General features: G+C 42.2%; 2 protein-coding genes across 2 annotated transcripts in view; one reads left to right on the top strand and one right to left on the bottom strand.

Moving 5' to 3' along the window:
- The window catches only part of Abcd3 (ATP binding cassette subfamily D member Pmp70), a 219,257-nt gene that overhangs the window by 154,687 nt on the left and 43,908 nt on the right, over positions 1-20,662 (bottom strand). The window lies entirely within an intron of this gene.
- The window catches only part of LOC139761928 (uncharacterized), a 117,036-nt gene continuing 105,508 nt past the window's right edge, over positions 9,135-20,662 (top strand). The window contains exon 1 of the mRNA XM_071686606.1: positions 9,135-9,235. Coding sequence (XP_071542707.1) covers positions 9,224-9,235 — 12 coding nt within the window. The 5' untranslated portion in view covers positions 9,135-9,223. The remainder of the gene's footprint in view (positions 9,236-20,662) is intronic.

Below are 20,662 nucleotides of genomic sequence, written 5' to 3'. Positions count from 1 at the left end.
GGACTAGTCTGGGATCTGGATTGCTTGTGTTCGAATCCTGTGCATAACAGGCTGCCCACACCCAACTCAGGTGTTCATCTTTCCCTCGGAGCTGGTCGATATATGGATGCCTAGCTTAGGGTGGGGTATGGTGTGCGTATGTGCATACATATATAGGAGTAAAGATATGATGTATATACTCAAGGTTACGAGACGGAGCAACACGAGGGTAAAACTCCCACGCCAACACACAAATACTAACCACACATGTGATGTAATAGTTAGTGTTACTCACTGAACATGAGTCAGCATGGGCCAGCCTGGGGTCGTACCTGCATGAGTTCGAATCCTGGGTGGTAGTCGGCCCACGCCTAACTCAGGTGCTCATACTCCCCCAGGGCTGGGTCGATAAATGGGTACGTGCCTTAAACTGCTGTGTGTTTACGTGTATATACGTACATGGTGCAAATATGCAAAGACATGGTGCAAATATGCAATAAGAAAAGGGGTAACACGAGTGTAAAACCCTCTTCCTGTAATACACAAATTGACACCACAAATATAAATCACATACAAACACATGTGTAATGCACTGGAACCACATCTTCCTATCCACAACCGGGCCCTACAGACCGTTTCATGGTTTATCCCGGACGTTTCACACACCCTGGTTCAGTCCATGGACAGCACTTCGACTCCAGAATACCATATCGCTCCAATTCACTTTATCCTGTGCACGCCTTTCACCCAACTGCATGTTTAGGCCCCGATCGCTCAAAATCTTTTTCACTCCATCCTTCCATGTCCAATCTGGTCTCCCCGTTTTCCTTGTGCCTTCCACTTCTGACACATACACCCTCTTTGTCAACCTTTCCTAACTCATTATCTCCATATATCAACCGTTACAACAAACCCTTTTCAGCTCTCTCATCCACACTCTTTTTATTACCACACCTCTCTCTTTTACCCTTTCATTATTTACTCGAACAAACCCCCTCACACCACATATTGTCCTCAAACATTTTTTTCCAACACATCTAACTTCCTCTGTACTACCTTATCTACAGCCCACGCCTCGCATCCATACAGTATTGATGGAAATACTATTCTTTCAAACATACCCATTTTCGCCCTCCCAGATAACATTCTCTTTTTCCACACATTCTTCAGCGCTTCCAGAACCTTTGTCCCCTCCCCTTACCCTATGACTCACTTCCGCTTCCATGGCTCCATTTGTTGCCATGTCAACTCACAGATATCTGAAACACTTCACTCCCTTCAATTTTTCACCATTCAAACCCACATCCCAACTAACATCTCCTTTAATCCAGTTAAACTAGATAAACTTGTTCTTTTTCACATTTACTTTTAACTTTTTCCTTTCAAACACTTCTCCAAACTCAGTCACTAACTTCCGAAGTTTCTCGCTCGAATCCGCCATCAGCGCTGTATCATCAGCAAACAACAAATGACTCACTTCCCAGGCCCTCTCATCCCCACAGAGTGCATACTCGCTCCTCTCCCCAAGAATTTCGCATTTACCTCCCTCACCATCCCAGCCATAAAAAACTAAACAACCATAATGACATCACGCACCCTTGCCGTAGACCAAACTTTAGTTGGAACCAAACACTCCTCTCTTCTTACACGTACACATGCCTTGCACCCTAGACAAAAACTTTTCATTGCTTCAAGCAGCTTTCCTCCCACCCACCCTATTCCATCAACCTTATCATATGCTTTATCCAGTTCCATAAATCGATCTGTTTCTCTAAATATTTCTCACAGACATTCCTTAAAGCAAATACATGATCCACACATCCTCTGCCACTTCTGAACCCACAATGCTCCTCCCGAATCTGATGCCCTGTACGTGCCTTCACCCTCTCAATCAATACCTTTCCATACAATGATCCAGATATACTCAACAAACTTATACCTCTTTGTGCCTCGGTCTACGGGCCGCTGCTACTTCTGATCACTGTACATGACATGCCAGAAGGAATCAGAAAGCACGGGAATATGGTTATGGATAATACCAGACCAATGGTTTTCGTATTTGTTCAACGACCCTAGCGTCCGAGGGGGCTTCGTCCGCCGCGACACCCTACTATCCCGACAGGTGTAGACAAAGTTGCGGGGATTCATTTTTGCACACAAATTACTACAAAAGCGACCATGATAAATCCTGGAGTGTGGGCCATTCTTTCCCCCTTCTCCCACACATGTTCAAGCGGGTTCTTGTCTTATGCTAGAGCGACGCCAGCTCGGGGCCCCACTGGAGACCCCCTTCGCAGTCCCCCTTGGGGATTTACAGAAAGACATAAACAGGCTCCAGCCTTGGTCAAGTACGCGGTTAATGAAATGCAGAACTAGTATACTGCAAGAGACGAATTATGACAAGATGATAATAGCTTTGTAACTGACACAGTGTCTAACCAGCGAGAAGAAGACAACATTCGGAAAACATATGTTGATCAGGGAAGAATTTGCCTCCACCTACAATAATAAGGTATCCAGAAAAATAGACAGCGACAGTTTGGACGCTCACGCGACGAGCGAGGGGAGGGGGTGGGGAGGCGGCGAACGAAACCTCCTCTTTGAGCTTAAAGTAAACAGTCAACTTAAGGATGTCTGATATCTTACTGTTATTCTAACCTTTCTAGTTCCTCGACAGGAAAATAAATGTATATGGATGTATACTAACCCTTCTAGTCCCTCGACAGGAAAAGTAAATGTATATGGATGTATACTAATCCTTCTAGTCACACGACAGGAAAAATAGATGTATATCGATGTATACTAACCCTTCGAGTCCCTCGACAAGAAAAGTAAATGTATATGGATGTATACTAACCCTTCTAGTCCCTCGACAGGAAAAATAAATGTATATGGATGTATACTAACCCTTCCAGTCCCTCGACAGGAAAAATGAATTTATATGGATGTATACCTAAACTGTTTCATTGACTTACACTAACGAAATAACAGTGTCCGTACCACAATCTTTCTAAAACATATCTTTCTAATTACGAAATTTCTTTTGTCTGCAAAAAAGAAAACATTTTGATCTGTTTCAAAAAAAAAAAAAAATCCACGAGTGTTGTTATCAGTTGTTTTATGTTATCACATGAAAATTCATTTTCATTCCAAACAGGTCGCTGGTCATGTGATAAACTTACCTCTGTGCAACGGCTGCGTTCAGTTATACGAGAATCTGACAGATGTTGGTCATCTAACATTCAAATAACTCTAAGGAACAATGTGTTCGTATTTATCACTCTTGTACTGAACTTTTCATCATTATCCTGATGAGTCTCTCTCTCTCTCTCTCTCTCTCTCTCTCTCTCTCTCTCTCTCTCTCTCTCTGACCACTAACCAGGTGCCCACCTGCAGAGGAAAAAACGTAGATCTGCTACTGAAGGTCAAACGGCAGGCAGCGAAGCCTACCCTGCCCCAGGGCTACATGGGTAAGGTGGCAGCTGCTGCCATAGAGATCTTCCAATGTTGGGAGACAGTATGGCTACACTGTTGGTGATGAACGGTTCTTTGCCATGAATAGTAACATTAACAACAGGACACAACAAGATATGAGGTCATAAACGAGTCAGAAATTATGAAGAAATGCTCTTATAAGAAAGGCGTAGTGAGCGAGCGGAGCATGATGATACAGAGTGTGAAGGTCAGAGTGGTGTGATAGCGACGATGATGTTATGAAATGGACCTCCGTGGTGTAGCGGGTAGCGTTCATGATCGTCATGCATTCAAGGACCGCTCGGGGTTGAGGGCATAGGTTCGAATTCTGGCTGCGGCAGTCGGTCCACAGTCAAACTAGCTTTTCATCCTCCCTTATGGTTTGGTCGATATATACACACACACACACACACACACACACACACACACACACATATATATATATATATATATATATATATATATATATATATATATATATATATATATATATATATATATATATATATAGGGGGCTAATGGGGAGGTGATAACACGTAGTGGTAATGTGAGAAGATGGAGTGTGTATTTTGAAGGTTTGTTGAATGTATTGGAGGATAGAGTGGCAGATATAGAGTGTTTTGGTCGAGGTGGTGTGCAAAGTGAGAGGGTTAGGGAGAATGATTTGGTAAACAGGGAGGAGGTAGTAAAAGGTTTGCGGAAGATGAAATCCGGCAAGGCAGCGGGTTTGCATGGTATTGCAGTGGAATTTATTAAAAAAGAGGCTGACCGTGTTGTTGACTGGATGGTAAGGTTATTCAATGTATATATGACTCATGGTGAGGTGCCTGAGGATTGGCAGAATGCTTGCATAGTGCCATTGCACAAAGGCAAAGGGGATAAAGGTAAGTGCTCAAATTACAGAGGTATAAGTTTGTTAAGTATTCCTTGGAAATTATATGGGAGGGTATTGACTGAGAGGGTGAATGCATGTACTTTCATTGCTTACTCGATCAAACCACCTCACACCACATATTGTCCTGAAACATCTCATTTCCAACACATCCACCCTCCTCCGCACAACTCCATCTACAGCCCACGCCTCGCAACCATATAACATTGTTGGAACCACTATTCCTTCAAACATACCCATTTCTGCTTTCCGAGATAATGTTCTCGACTTCCCCACATTTTTCAATGCTCCCAGATCTTTCGCTCCCTCCCCTACCCTGTGACTCACTTCCGCTTCCATGGTTCCATCCGCTGCCAAATTCACTCCCAGATATCTAAAACACTTCACTTCCTCCAGTTTTTCTCCATTCAAACTTACCTCCCAATTGACTTGTCCCTCAACCCTTCTCTACCTAATAACCTTGCTCTATTCACATTTACTCTCAGCTTTCTTCTTTCACACACTTTCCCAAACTCAGTCACCAGCTTCTGCAGTTTCTCACCAGAATCAGCGAACAACAGCTGACTCACTTTCCAAGCTCTCTCATCCACAGCAGACTGCATACTTACCCCTCTCTCCAAAACTATTGTATTCACCTTCCTAACAACCCCATCCATAAACAAATTAAACAACCATGGAGACATAACGCATCCCTGCCGTAAACCGACATTAACTGAGAACCAATCACTTTCCTCTCTTCCTACTCGTACACATGCCTTACATCCCCGATAAAAACTTTTCACTGCTTTCTAGCAACTTACCTCCCACACCATATACTCTTAATACCTACCACAGAGCATCTCTATCAACTCTATCATATGCCTTCTCCAGATCCATAAATGCTACATACAAATCCATCTGCTTTTCTAAGTCTTTCTCACATACATTCTTCAAAGCAAACACCTGATCCACACATACTCTACCACTTCTGAAACCACACTGCTCCTCCCCAATCTGGTGCTCTTTACATGCCTTGACCCTCTCAATCAATACCCTCCCATATAATTTCCTAAGAATACTCAACAAACTTATACCTCTGTAATTTGAACACTCGCCTTTATCCCCTTTGCCTTTGTACAATGGCACTATACATGCATTCCATCAATCCTCAGGCACCTCACCATGAACCATATATACATTGAATTCCTCACCTACCGGTCAACAACACAGTCACCCTCTTTTTCAATAAATTCCACAGCAATACCATCCAAACCCGCCGCCTTGCCGGCTTCCATCTTCCGCAAAGCTTTCACTACCTCCGCTGTTTATCAAATCATTCTCCTTGACCCCACGCACTTCGCAAATCACCTCGACCAAAACATCCTATATCTGCCACTCTATCATCAAACACATCATCAAATACTCACTCCATCTCCCTCTAACTTCACTACTACTTGTTATTACCTCCCCATTTGCCCCCTTCACCGATGTTCCCATTTGTTCTCTTGTCTTACGCACTTTATTTACCTCCTTCCAAATCATCTTTTTATTCTCCCTAAAACTTAATGATACTCTCTCACCTTAACTCTCATTTGCCCTCTTTTTCACTTTTTACACCTTTCTCTTGACCTCTTGCCTCCTTCTTTTATACATCTTCCAGTCATTTGCACTATTTCCCTGCAAAACTCGTCCAAATGCATCTCTCTTCTCTTTCACTAACAGTCTTACTTCTTCGTCCCACCACTCACTACCATTTCTAATCTGCCCACCTTCCACCTCTCTCATGCCACAAGCATCTTTTGCGCAAGCCATCACTGCTTCCCTAGATACATCCCATTCCTTCCCCACTCCCCTTACGTCATTTGCTCTCACCTTTTTCCATTCTACACTCAATCTCTCTTGGTACTATCTCACAGTTACTCTCACCACTCTCTTCATCCCAACATTCTCTCTTCTTTTCTGAAAACCTCTACATATCTTCGCCTTCGCCTCCACAAGATAATGATCAGACATCCCCCAGTTGCCCCTCTCAGAAGATTAACTTCCAAAAGTCTCTCTTTTGCGCGCCTATCAATTAACACGTAATCCAATAACGCTCTCTGGTTATCTCTCCTACTTACATACGTATACTTATGTATATCTCTCTTTTTAAACCAGGCATTCCCAATCACCAGTCCTTTTTCAGCACACAAACCTACAAGCTCTTCACCATTTACAACACTGAACACACCATGTACACCAATCATACGCTTAACTGCCACATTACTCACCTTTGCATTCAAATCACCCATCACTATAACCCGGTCTCGTGCATCAAAGCGGCTAACACAGTCACTCAGCTGCTCCCAAAACACTTGCCTCTCCAGATCTTTTTTCTCATGACCAGGTCTATAGGCACTAGTAATCACCCATCTCTCGCCATCCGCTTTCAGTTTCACCCATGTCTATCTAGAGTCTACGTTGTTACACTCCATCACATACTCCCACAACTCCTGCTTCAGGAGTAGTGCTACTCCTTCCTTTGCTCTTGTCCTCTTACAAACCCCTGACTTCACTCATAAGACATTCCAAAACCACTCTTCCCCTTTATCCTTGAGCTTCGTTTCACTCATAGCCAAAACATCTAGGCCCCTTTCCTCAAACATACTACCTATCTCTCCTTTTTTCTCATCTTGGTTACATCCACACACATTTAGACACCCCTATCTGTGCCTTCGAGGAGGATGAGCACTCTCCGCGTGACTCCTTCTGTTTCCCTTTTAGAAAGTTGAAATACAAGGAGGGGAGGGTTTCTAGCGCCTCGCTTCCGCCCCCTTTAGTCGCCTTCTACGACACGCGGGGATATATATATATATATATATATATATATATATATATATATATATATATATATATATATATATATATATATATATATATATATCCATGGTTGTTTGTTTATGGATGGGATTGTTAGGGAGGTGAATGCAAGAGTTTTGGAAAGAAGGGCAAGTATGAAGTCTGTTGGGGATGAGAGAGATTGGGAAGTGAGTCAGTTGTTGTTCGCTGATGATACAGCGCTGGTGGCTGATTCATGTGAGAAACTGCAGAAGCTGGTGAATGAGTTTGGTAAAGTGTGTGAAAGAAGAAAGTTAAGAGCAAATGTGAATAAGAGCAAGGTAATTAGGTACAGTAGGGTTGAGGGTCAAGTCAATTGGGAGGTAAGTTTGAATGGAGAAAAACTGGAGGAAGTAAAGTGTTTTAGATATCTGGGAGTGGATTTGGCAGCGGATGGAACCATGAAAGCGGAAGTGGATCATAGGGTGGGGGAGGGGGCGAAAATCCTGGGAGCCTTGAAGAATGTGTGGAAGTCGAGAACATTATCTCGGAAAGCAAAAATGGGTATGTTTGAAGGAATAGTGGTTCCAACAACGTTGTATGGTTGCGAGGCGTGGGCTATGGATAGAGTTGTGCGCAGGAGGATGGATGTGCTGGAAATGAGATGTTTGAGGACAATGTGTGGTGTGAGGTGGTTTGATCGAGTAAGTAACGTAAGGGTAAGAGAGATGTGTGGAAATAAAAAGAGCGTGGTTGAGAGAGCAGAAGAGGGTGTTTTGAAATGTTTTGGGCACATAGAGAGAATGAGTGAGGAAAGATTGACCAAGAGGATATATGTGTCGGAGGTGGAGGGAACGAGGAGAAGTGGGAGACCAAATTGGAGGTGGAAAGATGGAGTGAAAAAGATTTTGTGTGATCGGGGCCTGAACATGCAGGAGGGTGAAAGGAGGGCAAGGAATAGAGTGAATTGGAGCGATGTGGTATACCGGGGTTGACGTGCTGTCAGTGGATTGAATCAGGGCATGTGAAGCGTCTGGGGTAAACCATGGAAAGCTGTGTAGGTATGTATATTTGCGTGTGTGGACGTATGTATATACATGTCGTATGGGGGTGGGTTGGGCCATTTCTTTCGTCTGTTTCCTTGCGCTGCCTCGCAAACGCGGGAGACAGCGGCAAAAAAAAAGAAAAAAAAAAAAAAAATATATATATATATATATATATATATATATATATATATATATATATATATATATATATGTGTGTGTGTGTGTGTGTGTGTGTGTGTGTGTGTGTGTGTGTGTGTGTGTGTGTGTGTGTAATTTGTCACAGTGACCAAAATAGGCTATTGTCCTAGTAATTTCGGATATGGCTAATATCATCATCGTTTAACATCCAGCATCTCATTTTTTTTCATTGACACCAGATCAGTACGACATCAGTGGTTCCATCACATTCTAAATCATGTATATACATCTTCGAAATGAGTGATCCTAACACTGACTTTTGTGGCAATCAAGAATCAAATACTAAAAATTAGAAGCTTTTTTTCTGGTTCAGGTGTATTCATTATCCTCTTAATGAGAGAGAGAGAGAGAGAGAGAGAGAGAGAGAGAGAGAGAGAGAGAGAGAGAGAGAGAGAATGTGATAACTCTTCATAAAACACAAACATTCTTAACCTTCAGGAAGGTGGACACAGCACATACTAGTAAAGAGTTCACCGGACCCGATATGAGGCTCATTTAGTCCCTCACGTGTGGCAGTTACCAGACAATCTATGTGTATCATCCCTATATTTTGCACAGTATCACACAGTGATAGAATAAAACTCTACGACATGAGCAGTATCACTGATGACTAGATATGTTTGTGTACACAATGATATAAAGATATAGGTGGGTTGTTGACAGAACAATACTATCAACGAATCAGCCTACGTGGCAACTCTATGAGGCAAAGGCTATATAAAGAATCAAAGCGCTGCTGTCTTCACATTCCAGCAGTGTGCTTCCCTTGTGTGCGGCGTTGTGTTCCGTGTTCCTCTTATTCTTAACAGGACTTTTTTCTCTCCACTACATTCTCGACATGAAGCTCCTGGTAAGTGAGATAACAGTGGAAAAGAGTGATTTTTCTTTGGGTAGATTATGTGATTTTGGAAAAAAACTAAATTCCACTCGACGGAAACTTCGACATTCATTGACGTATCTTGACGACAAAAGAGTATATATTTTTCCCTACCGGTTTGGACGAGACCTCCAGGCGACCTCTCAAAACAAGAATTTCCGGTAGGTGGCGACGACCACAAGCACGGGGAGGGTCGTGTTCAGCTGATCAGTATTTGTAGCGCGATGAAATCTCCATCAGACGTGCACGCTTAGAATGGTCCCGAGAGTCTCTAATCAATTAGTACACTTGATATATCAATTAATGATTAGTGTTTTCTCCAAAATAAGAAAACATTTTATATTATATTTCCTAATCATTTCCATACGATGATATTACATACCATACACCTTCGGGAAACGGTCAACGAAAAAGGAAAAAAAAATGTGCACCCGTTTTGACAGCCAAGTGATCTGTCTTTATATATGACTATACATCTATATATCTTTCCCTTTATTTTCGATATAATGGATTACCACCTTGTACAGCAACACGCTCTCTTGACTAATCGACATACTTGCCAGTAAGACCCAGCACCCACAACAGGTTGTGAACTTTTAAACACCGGATACTGTATCTAACAAACTGTAAAGACAGTTTTTTAATTTTTCATTGTTCGTATAACTTGTCCACACGACTCAACATAACAGAACAGTTAGTAAAGGTATTAAGATGCACCAGGAGACCAGCTGGATCTAGAAACCTTGGAGTTGCAGAACCATTCTATAAAGACAAGCAGAATCCTCGAACCCTCACCAAAATTGAACAGCATCTCAATACTTGCCTCGAGACCTGCCACCTGACTTTGTTTCCCCAGCCTCATGGCAGCCAGTGGTCTTGATATAATGATCACAAGACAATGTTCAACTTCACTTCAATCGCAGTGATTACAGGTTAGTCACCCTATAATCATCTGAGGACCTACGTTGTTCATGTAATTGTAATCCAGTTTGTAATTGTTACGCCGCAAGTAATGACGTTGTTCAGTACACCGAAGCTTTATAGTGAAAAATGGCATAAATAACTTATAACATTAACTGTACACAATGCCAAAGACCCACTAATTATGGATACAATCTCAGGGTTACGTTTCTTCCGGTCATGATACATACAACATACCAAGAACTGCATGTATCATGATACACACCACATGCCAACAACCATATGTATCACGATACATACCACGCAGTACCACATGTATCATGATTCATACCACATACCAACAACCACATGTATCAAGATACATACACTACATATCAACCATATCACGATACATACCACAACTGACAAGCACATGTATCACGATACATACACCACATATCGACAACCTAATGTATCACGATACATACCCCAACTGACAACCACATGTATCACGATACATTCCACATACCAGCAACTACAACAATAACCACAAGCATCACGACACATACCACATACTAACAACCACAACAACCACATGTATCACGATACATTCCACATACCAGCAACTACAACAACAACCACAAGCATCACGACACATACCACATACCAACAACCACAACAACCACATGTATCACGATACATACCACATACCAAAAACCACATGTATCACAATACATGCCACATACCAACAACCACAACAACCACATGTATTACGATACATACCACATGACTCACGATACATAACACATACCAACAACAACAACCTCATGCATCATGATACATGCCACGTCCATCGAAAAAAAAAGTCTTTTCTTGTGAATGATAAGTGCCTCCCTCTGCTCTGGCTGAGGCACCTGCCGCCAGGTGGCGACGTGGGGATGATCTCCAGCAGACACTGAGGACGTAGATCAACGCCTCTCCTCACCATCATTAACAATAACGACAGTCATCATCCAAGTGCAATAACTTTATATATATATATACATATATATATATATATATATATATATATATATATATATATATATATATATATATATATATATATATATATATATATTTTTTTTTTTTTTTTTTCAAACTATTCGCCATTTCCCGCGTTAGCGAGGTAGCGTTAAGAACAGAGAACTGGGCCACTGAGGGAATATCCTCACCTGGCCCCCTTCTCTGTTCCTTCTTTTGGAAAATTAAAAAAAAAATTGAGAGGGGAGGATTTCCAGCCCCCCGCTCCCTCCCCTTTTAGTCGCCTTCTACGACACGCAGGGAATACGTGGGAAGTATTCTTTCTCCCCTATCCCCAGGGATATATATATATATACATACAGTATACTGTATCTGTAAAACTGACCTGTCTACAATTGTATCCAGCAGCAAATGCTATGAGTTCAGCTACAGTCATAGCGCCTTAACCATCTCTCTTTATGACTAAAGACATTCTACAGCAACGGTAGTTCCTTACACCAGTAAGTGCACCTCCTCTCCAGTAACTACTGGAGGACAAGCTCACAACTCCTGCAAGTAAAGCTGATGATAAGACGAAAAACAACATAGCAGCGTCAAGGGCGCGACGTGGGGCTCTGGAGGTCATCACAGGTCCTTGAGGGACGAGCTACAAGATGCCTACGTACCACTTAATCCCTGCGGAGCCCTTCCTCTTCCCTGTCTTGATCCGTCTTCGTCATCCTCCCTCTTCCGTTCGTTCTCTTTCCTCTTTTACTCCTCCTGCCTCTTATGGTTCTCTTTCTCCTCCCTTTTTTAATCTTTCGTCTCATCCTCTTCTTCCCCATTCTCAACCCAGCACTTCCACTTATTTTCCTCAATAATTCGCTCGATTTCTTTTGTCTCGCTCAAATCATCTTCATTTCCCCTTCATCTACCACCAACCATCACTGCCATACCAACAACAGCAACGACTACTTAACCCATGTCTGCCACATTTACGGCTTGCTATGCCTCACCATCCTTATTATTCTTCTGTGTATTTCCTCTGGTTGTTCCCATTTTGCTTAACTTTCTCTTATATTATTTCCCCCGCTTTTTTACCCTTCTCCTCCTTCACTTCCTATTCCTTCCTCCTTTTTCTCCTTTTCTTCCTTCTTTTCCTACTCTTACGTCTCTTGTTCCTCCTCCTCCTTAGCTTCCGGTTCCTCCTCGTCTTCTTCTACCTATTCCTCCTCTTCCTCCTCCTGTTCCTGCTTCTGCCCAAGTTTCTCAAACGCCAGTCATATCCCGACCATCTGGCCGCAGTCCTCCTGAAGTAAAAACGTAATGACTGTGGCTGGGGAGCTCTCTCTGTGTCCAAGCGGAGGCGGTGCGTGATGCTATGCTGGGAAAGCGATGCACTAACGACGTAACGTTGGCTGGAGTGCACACATGCGAGGCGATGCCGGCCACAGCACGTCTCCGTGACGCAAGGCTAAACAAATGATGCCGTAATGCATTACGTCGCCTGGGTTCCTCCGCCATAGATGTTATGGTACGCGGCAACTAGTGTCCAGGGAATACGCGATTCCTGTATACTGAAAAAAGAGAAATCATCACTGAAACTCTGAAGTTCTCTGCATCTCCACAGCCGGTCGTGAACCATCAGTCGCTTACTCCTCCATGCGAGCGTCTTAACTCGACCGTTGCTGACCATGCCCTCCACTACGGCCATGTCACGTCCTGTCACTTCCTGGACCTTCAGCTGTCCTCTCCCCTCTTCCAACATCTTAATGTATCCCACAATCCCTTTTATGGGGCTCTTCCGGCTCTGAGGCGGCGCTATATTCAGTGGCAGGGAAATGATGGACTCCAGAGTGAGTTCTTGGACAAGATTGTATTTTCGTGCTCTGACAATGATATAGCCTTGCAAAAGTGACTGACAAATGCGGTATAACCTCAAACAAGTTGACTCCGGTTACACACACACACAGACACAAACACACACACACACAGACACACACAGACACACACACACACACACACACACACACACACACACACACACACACACACACACACACACACACACACACACACACATGTGGGGAGGGAGCGAAGGTTCTGTAGGCGTTGAAGAATGTGTGGAGAGCGAGAACATTATCTCGGAGAGCAAAAATGGGTATGTATGAAGGAATAGTGGTTCCAACAATGCAATATGGTTGCGAGGCGTGGGCTATAGATAGGGTTGTGCGGAGGAAGGTGGATGTGTTGGAAATGAGATGTTTGAGGACAATATGTGGTGTGAGGTGGTTTGATCGAGTAAGTAAGTAAGAGAGATGAGTGATAATAAAAAGAGTGCGGTTGAGAGAGCAGAAGAGTGTGTGGTGAAATGGTTTGGACACAGAGAGAATGAGTGAGGAAAGACTGACAAAGAGGATATATGTGTCAGAGGTGGAGGGAAGGAGAAGCGGGACATCAAACTGGATGTGGAAGGATGGAGTAAAAAAGATTTTGAACGATCGGGACTTGAACATGCAGGAGGGTGAAAGGCGTGCAAGGAATAGAGTGAACTGGAACGATGTAGTATACCGGGGTCGACGCGCTGTCAATGGACTGAAGCAGGGCATGTGAAGCCTGATGTGGAAAGGGAGCCGTGGTTTCGGTGCATTACACATGACAGCTAGAGACTGAGTGTGAACGAAAGTGGCCTTTGTTGTCTTTCCCAGCGCTACCTCGCGCGGGCGCGGGGGTAGGGGGGTGCCATTTCATGTGTGGCGGAGTGGTGACGAGAATGAATGAAGGCAGCAAGTATGAATATGTGCATATGTATATATGTATATGTCTGTGTATGTATATGTATGTAAACATTGAAAAGTACATGCATGTATATGTGCGTGTGTGGGCGTTTATGTATATACATGTGTATGTGGGTGGGTTGGGCCATTCTTTCGTCTGTTTCCTTGCGCTACCTTGCTAACGCGGGCGACAGCGACTAAGTATAAACAAATGAATACATATATATATATATATATATATATATATATATATATATATATATATATATATATATATATATATACACCCTTTTTCATGAAGGTGTGAGACCAAAAGGTTTGATGTCATACATTGGCGAGCGTGAGAGCAAAATCCTCACTTACAAGTGTTTTACTGTCTAATTGAATTACTGAAGTCAAAGTTTCTCCATGACGTCTGAGAAGGTTGTCATCGCTAAACAACGTTTCGCAATTATTAGAGAAAAAAAAAATCGTATAAATGCTATTCAGATCAGTGAATGACGGTCGAGTGTTTGACGATTTAGCAAGAACCGAACGGGGAATCATGCTCAAACCTCTGGCAGAACTTTCGAAACGAGTCCATAACATTATGTAATGTAAGTGTAACATATTAGACTATCTGGGCAACAGAGATGGGCTTCCTTTGTGAAATGGCTTAACCTTATGAGCTACGATGTTACTTCTGTACCTCTCCTCTATCACTCTCTCTTTCACTGTCTCTGCTTCCTCTACTCTTTTCTTTTCTGCCGTTTCCGCCTCCCCCTACCTTTTTTTTCTCTTTTACCGTACCCACTTTCCCTTGCCCTTCTAATTTCTACTGTCTCTCTCTTTCCTCTACCCTTCTCTCTTCTGACGACTCTACTTTCCCGTCCCCTCTTCTACTGTCTCCACCTCAGCCACCCCTTCCTCTTCTACCGTCCTACCTCTCCCCTTTCTTTTATCGCTTTCTCTTCCACCGTTTTTACCTCTCTTTCTGCCCCTCTTTCTTCTATCGTCTCTACCTACCCCTCTCTCTTCCACTTACCTTACCTCTTTCTACTTCTCTCTCTTCTACCGTCTTCATCCACCCCCTCTCTTCTACCTTTTCTACTTACCCATCTATCTTCCACCGTCTCTACCTCCTTTCCTCCGCTATCATTCTCCCTCTATCATTTTTTGGGTAGTGATACATGATGTTGACTGAATCTTACTGTGTCTTGACTTTCAAGCGTATGTGCTTAACTATAGAGTGAACGCATATGCACTTTTGCGTGTATACGCCCGAGTGTGTGTATGTGTGTGTAATCATCTATTTGTTCCATGTGGGGAGGGAGTTCTACACCTTTTGGGTCCATCTCGAACATTTCTACAACTATGCAAAGTTTCGAACTTCTGTATGGTGGCCACATTAATAAAATCATCACAATTCATTCCATGTATCCAATATTCTTATACTATGAAGATACTTCTTACGTCTTTTCGAACGAGATGCTTGTTTAATTTTATGTTCCAGCTTATGGTTGTCCTAGCCTTGTATTTTTCGAGGAAATGTTCACTGTCGACGTTGTTAATCTGGTTTAAAAACTTACTAGCTGTAATCAGATCATTTTTTACGCTTTTCTTTTCCATGGTGGACAAATATAATGCCTCTTACCTCTACCAGTAACTCAACTCTCATAATTCCGGTATCACTCTTGTTATCTTCCTCTGAACCTTCTCTTTAAGTTCCTTGTGCTTCTTTGAGCGCGGTGACCAAACTTGAGAAGTATATTCTAGTTTTGGCTAGCAGTACGATATCGCCTTTACTGCTTCCCTTACGGTGGGACTAGCGACAGGTTAGGTACAATGTCAACCTGCAAGTCCCTCTCACACCCAGATTTCTTTACCTTATTTCATTTTCGCTAATATTCGTACTAAGGCCTATTGCCACTGTGTCCCATCCTCACTACTTTTCATCATCTCTGCCTGAATCTCTTCACTCATGTATCAGATGAACGTTTTGGCTTATTCAGGCTTCCCTTGTAAGTTGGTGCAATCCTCCTCGCTTTTTACTTTTCTCATGACATTGGGATTGTCCACAGAACATATTCACGTACGTTTTCACTCCTTCTGGCAAGTCATATACATATATCAAGAACAATGGTACCAGAACAGAGCCCTGCGGAACACACCAGTGGCCTCAGCCCACTTCGAGAATACTCCTCCTTTTGTTCTCTTTCATTTAGGTAATCTTCCATCCATCGAGGTAGTCTATCCCTTGTTTTTATCCCATGCATTCAGTTACCTTACGAGACTCCTATGTAGCACAGCTTCAAATGCTTCCTGACAGTCCTAGTACACAATATATCCAGCCTTGTCTTCTGTCTAAAATGGAGCTCCCTCGCACAGAAGTCTAAAATGGTCCTTGCGTATGATTTCCTTTCACTGAATCCATTTGCTTTCTGATTACAATCTTTTTCAGTACCTTGCAGAGCACGCTCGTCAGCGAGAGTGGTCTGTAGCTCAATGCAACCCGGTATTTGAGGCTAAAGTTACCTACGTTCTTTAATCTTCATTGTGATTTTCACAGAACCTTCACCACAATGTCTTGCTTCCTGGCTCCGGAACTCCATATCCTACTCTATGCTACCATAAGTATTTACTCTGCAGTTTCCACGATACTTCTCTGGGTCTGGTTTCGTCTTTACTTGTTCAACGTTCTCGTTTATCTCTTAATCAAAGGCAAACATTTACACGATCACCTTTCTCAGTTTGTGTATCATGTATGGTATTCTCAATTTGCATATTAGTACGTGTCAAAGTTTGGATCTAGTAATGATGGTTTCAGCCTCCGTGATCCTGGTATGCTCAGTAACATGTTCGCACGAGCGGTTTTCCTGAAAACAATATAAAAACACGTCTCCAAGACTTTCCTTCTCCATGTGAGTCCAAGTTCCCACAGTCCATCTCTCTATAATTGAAATTTCCCACCCTACTATAATAATAGTGCCTTACCATTCTCACTATGTGTTCACTTGCACTCGTGTATGTGTGTATGAGTATGTATCTTTTGTGCTAATGTTATTACACACATTTCTGCTGTGTAATTTTGGCGTGAGAATTATATAGACCATACGTAGGGCGTGGAAATTCACCCTGGGCGGCTGGGAGTGGCGTGGGCCCGTCCTCGGTGCGTGGGAGGTGCGTCCTGCCCTTGCACAAGTTTAGCTAACTCGCCTTCCTTAGGGAACTCCTGTACTCACTTGTCTCTCGAGTGCAGTATGCAGTGTTGCAACTGGTCCAAATTATTCATAAATCTGGTTCTGGGAGTTAACTGCGGCAGGTCGCTGAACTAATCATTTGGGTTAGTGTCGGTAGCCAGGTATGAGGCTGCTCATTTGTTATTCCAGATCTATACGTGCCGCCGAGCGGCCGGTGCTCATATATGACAAAGAATTTGTGTTTGAAGAATGAGCCTCGATACCTTCCGACCCGATGAGATCAGAGTTTATGTTACAACAGCGAAAAGCATCTATTATGCTAACTTTAACGGTTATAACAGGGATATCTACTCTGAGATATATCGTGAATTGGCGAAATTCAACGTCTGTGTACGCTAGAAGAGCAAGCCTCGGACATCAGCTTGACATTAACGTAAATGCTAGCTGCGATGTGCTAGTCTTGTGGCTACACAGTCAATTGGTGTCTTTTAGATTAAGGGCTCGAATATATATTGAGGTAGAAAGAAATATCAGTAGAAGACAACAATGTAATGTTTCTATACACAATGAAATATGTTAGATGTAGGTAGTAACTAAACCAATACTAAACTAAACTAGAATTTCCAGAGTCCTCATTGGTCTACATCCTGCTGACAGCCTCACCCTTGATCCGCTGATTAACGGGTTTTTGAAATCAGTTGAAGTTGTTGTTTGTTGTTACGCGTGAAGTATTGATAAAATTTCTTAGTAACAACTGCAAAATTTTATATACCCAAATAAAATGGGACTCTTTATTCAACTTATTCCATTTCCTATTTTCATAGGATAAAGGCAAACTGAACTTCGTAAGACCTAAAGACAGAGCCAAGTAGTCGGAACGCGATTGGATACATTGCCAGGATCGGAAGCTACTAGCACACCTCAGGGAAGAATGCTGTTCCCTACGGTATGGTAACAGAAAATGGGGTGTTCTTAGTACGAGAACAGGTATATTATAGGCAATCTATGTGATTACGTACAGATCGTTCACTGGTGGTGCGATATAAGTTTTATGTAGTTAACTCTCATACATTCGAATAATGGTAACTGAAATAAATATTTGACTGTTATTACCATGAATGAGACAGTGTTCACATCAGTCTGGGTATCCGTTTCAGATCATACTGTTCCTGTTAGATGCAAGACTGAGCTAAAGAGAATAGCTATAAATCGCTAAAACCACACCAACTTACCAAGTGTCAAACCAACTTTGGAGTTTGTCATGTTGCCTTATAAGTTCATGCCATTGTGTACAATCTTTATGTTTCTCAAGACCTTGGGATCATCCAAAAATCATATTGTAATATGGTTGCAATCCTACGGCTAAGTCATTTACATACATCAAGAAAAGGAAAGTTCCCAGTACTCAGCCCTGAGGCACGACCCCAGCCCATTTTTGCAGACCACACTTATCAAAGACACTGATCTATGTTTTAGCGTAATTTTCCTTCTCCTTTTCTCCTTAAAGACAGGTATAACATCTGCAATCTTCCACCCCCTTGGCACTTTGCCTTTCTCCAGAGACATCTTGAACAACATTACAAGCAGCCTGTCATGCGTATCTTTACACATCTTCAGCACGTATGAAGAAACGAGCTGTAAATGGGCCAAGGCCCTTTAGCAGTCAGTTTATTTCTTTGCGAAATCTTTCAGTGCTTAACAACACCTTCTCCTTATTTCATCTCATTAGTTTTCGGACTGCAGTGTTTTCCACTGTGACAACACTTCTGAAAGTTTCACTTAGCTTCTTGCATGTCTTTCCGTAATCTAAGCTTCTCTCACTGAATCCCTTAGCCTGATTAGCTGCACTTTACCTGATGATTTACTCCTAATAGATTTATAGAAAAGTTTTTAGATTGTGTTATGTCTTGTCCACAATATTCCTTCTTTCTTATTCTGCTACACTTATATTTTGATCTCTTGTATCTCTGAAATGCTGGCTAGCTGTAGTGCTGTATATATTCGATCCACTGTACATTCATAGGCTCCTCCGTTTCTATACATCGTTCAGTGAACCACATTAATTTCTACCCTTCCTATCTTGTTTGCAGGTAACGGTACGCATGACCCTACTCTTCTGTAAATAAGATAGAGCCGTCAATAAAGATGAATTATATGAAGATTACTGAACTTGATTTTCCAGTTTATATTCCCATAGGATTTCCATTAATTCTATGGAGATTTTATGACTATATCTCCTCTTTGAGGCTGGTTTAATATTTGTTCTTCTCATGTTTTATATACCATGTTACTCAGGCATTATTACGTGATCACTCTCCCCAAGTGATGCATCATACAGGGTGGCTCAAAAACAGGAGTCGTATTGGGAATTACTGAACTTGAAATCATAAAATTAGAAAAAGAATCCAGAATTATTATGACATAACTAGGTTATCTCTTCTATGTTTTAAACTGAACTTGTAACTGTCAGTTTGAATGATGAGTGAATGAATGAGTCAGTTATATCTAGATGAATCAAAGAGAGCAGCGTTACCAATGGAAATATCTAGATCCCAACAGTTGTCCAAAGACATTGCAAAGGACGGACACAATCGATCGTAGAAACATCTACACGTTCACTTTCCCTGTATGTTGGTATCCACGGCGCTAGCCCCATGAGTAATGATGTATACAATGACTTAGGACCATATCTGTATCATACTATAAAAGTAGATTAATCTTTTTAGATTCGTAAAATAGACACATTTCTCTTTAGATTTGAAAAAAAAAAAAATCATGTAATTGTACAGTTTAGCAGGTAAAGTAGAATTTGATGCTTGTATAAACGGTTAGGTCAAATTTTTGAAACACTCATAAGACATAACATTTTCTTTCTTTTAACAACCATGTGTATCATATCCTCAATTTCCATGCTGCTAATCTTAGAGATAGGGTTTAGTGAAGATGGTGTATAAGCCCCTCTGACTCTAGGTTGCTCAGTGACACGCCAGTACGGGCAATTTTCCTACATATACTGGAAAAACTTGTGTCACCATGTCTGTCTCCATGAGAATTAAAATTCTCCCAGAGCATTTCTTTATGACTGAAATCCTCGTTATTGAACACCATCTCTGGGGATTGCGTGTTTCGCTGCTTTATTCACCATCCTGGTTGTTCCTTCATTGTTCTCTTATGCGCTGGTGAGTTTGTTTAGTTATAAGCAGCATAGTACTTGTGATGAATATAACCACAGTTGTTGATATAACATATCAATAACTAAACAGTGAGACCAAACATTACCAGGACTCGGCCTCCTGAAGGTCGTCTCCTGTAACCCGATCAACCCCTCACCCTGCCTGCCACTGCCTGACACTCATAATGCAAAGCGGTCACACACACACATTATGCAAACCGTCCTGTTCCTACCCTGTATCATCATGGGCCACATACATAGTGGTCTTAAAATTATCTTTACATCCGAGGAAGGTGTTCAAGATATTTCGTTTGGTGGCTGTAACTTACGTTGACGGCCTTAATGACCCTGGCAATTGACAGGCTTAAAG

The sequence above is a fragment of the Panulirus ornatus genome, chromosome 3 (genome assembly GCF_036320965.1).
Source record: "Panulirus ornatus isolate Po-2019 chromosome 3, ASM3632096v1, whole genome shotgun sequence".
NCBI lineage: Eukaryota > Metazoa > Arthropoda > Malacostraca > Decapoda > Palinuridae > Panulirus > Panulirus ornatus.
Note: the sequence above shows the minus strand (reverse complement) of the source record. Positions and strands in the feature narration are given on the sequence as shown.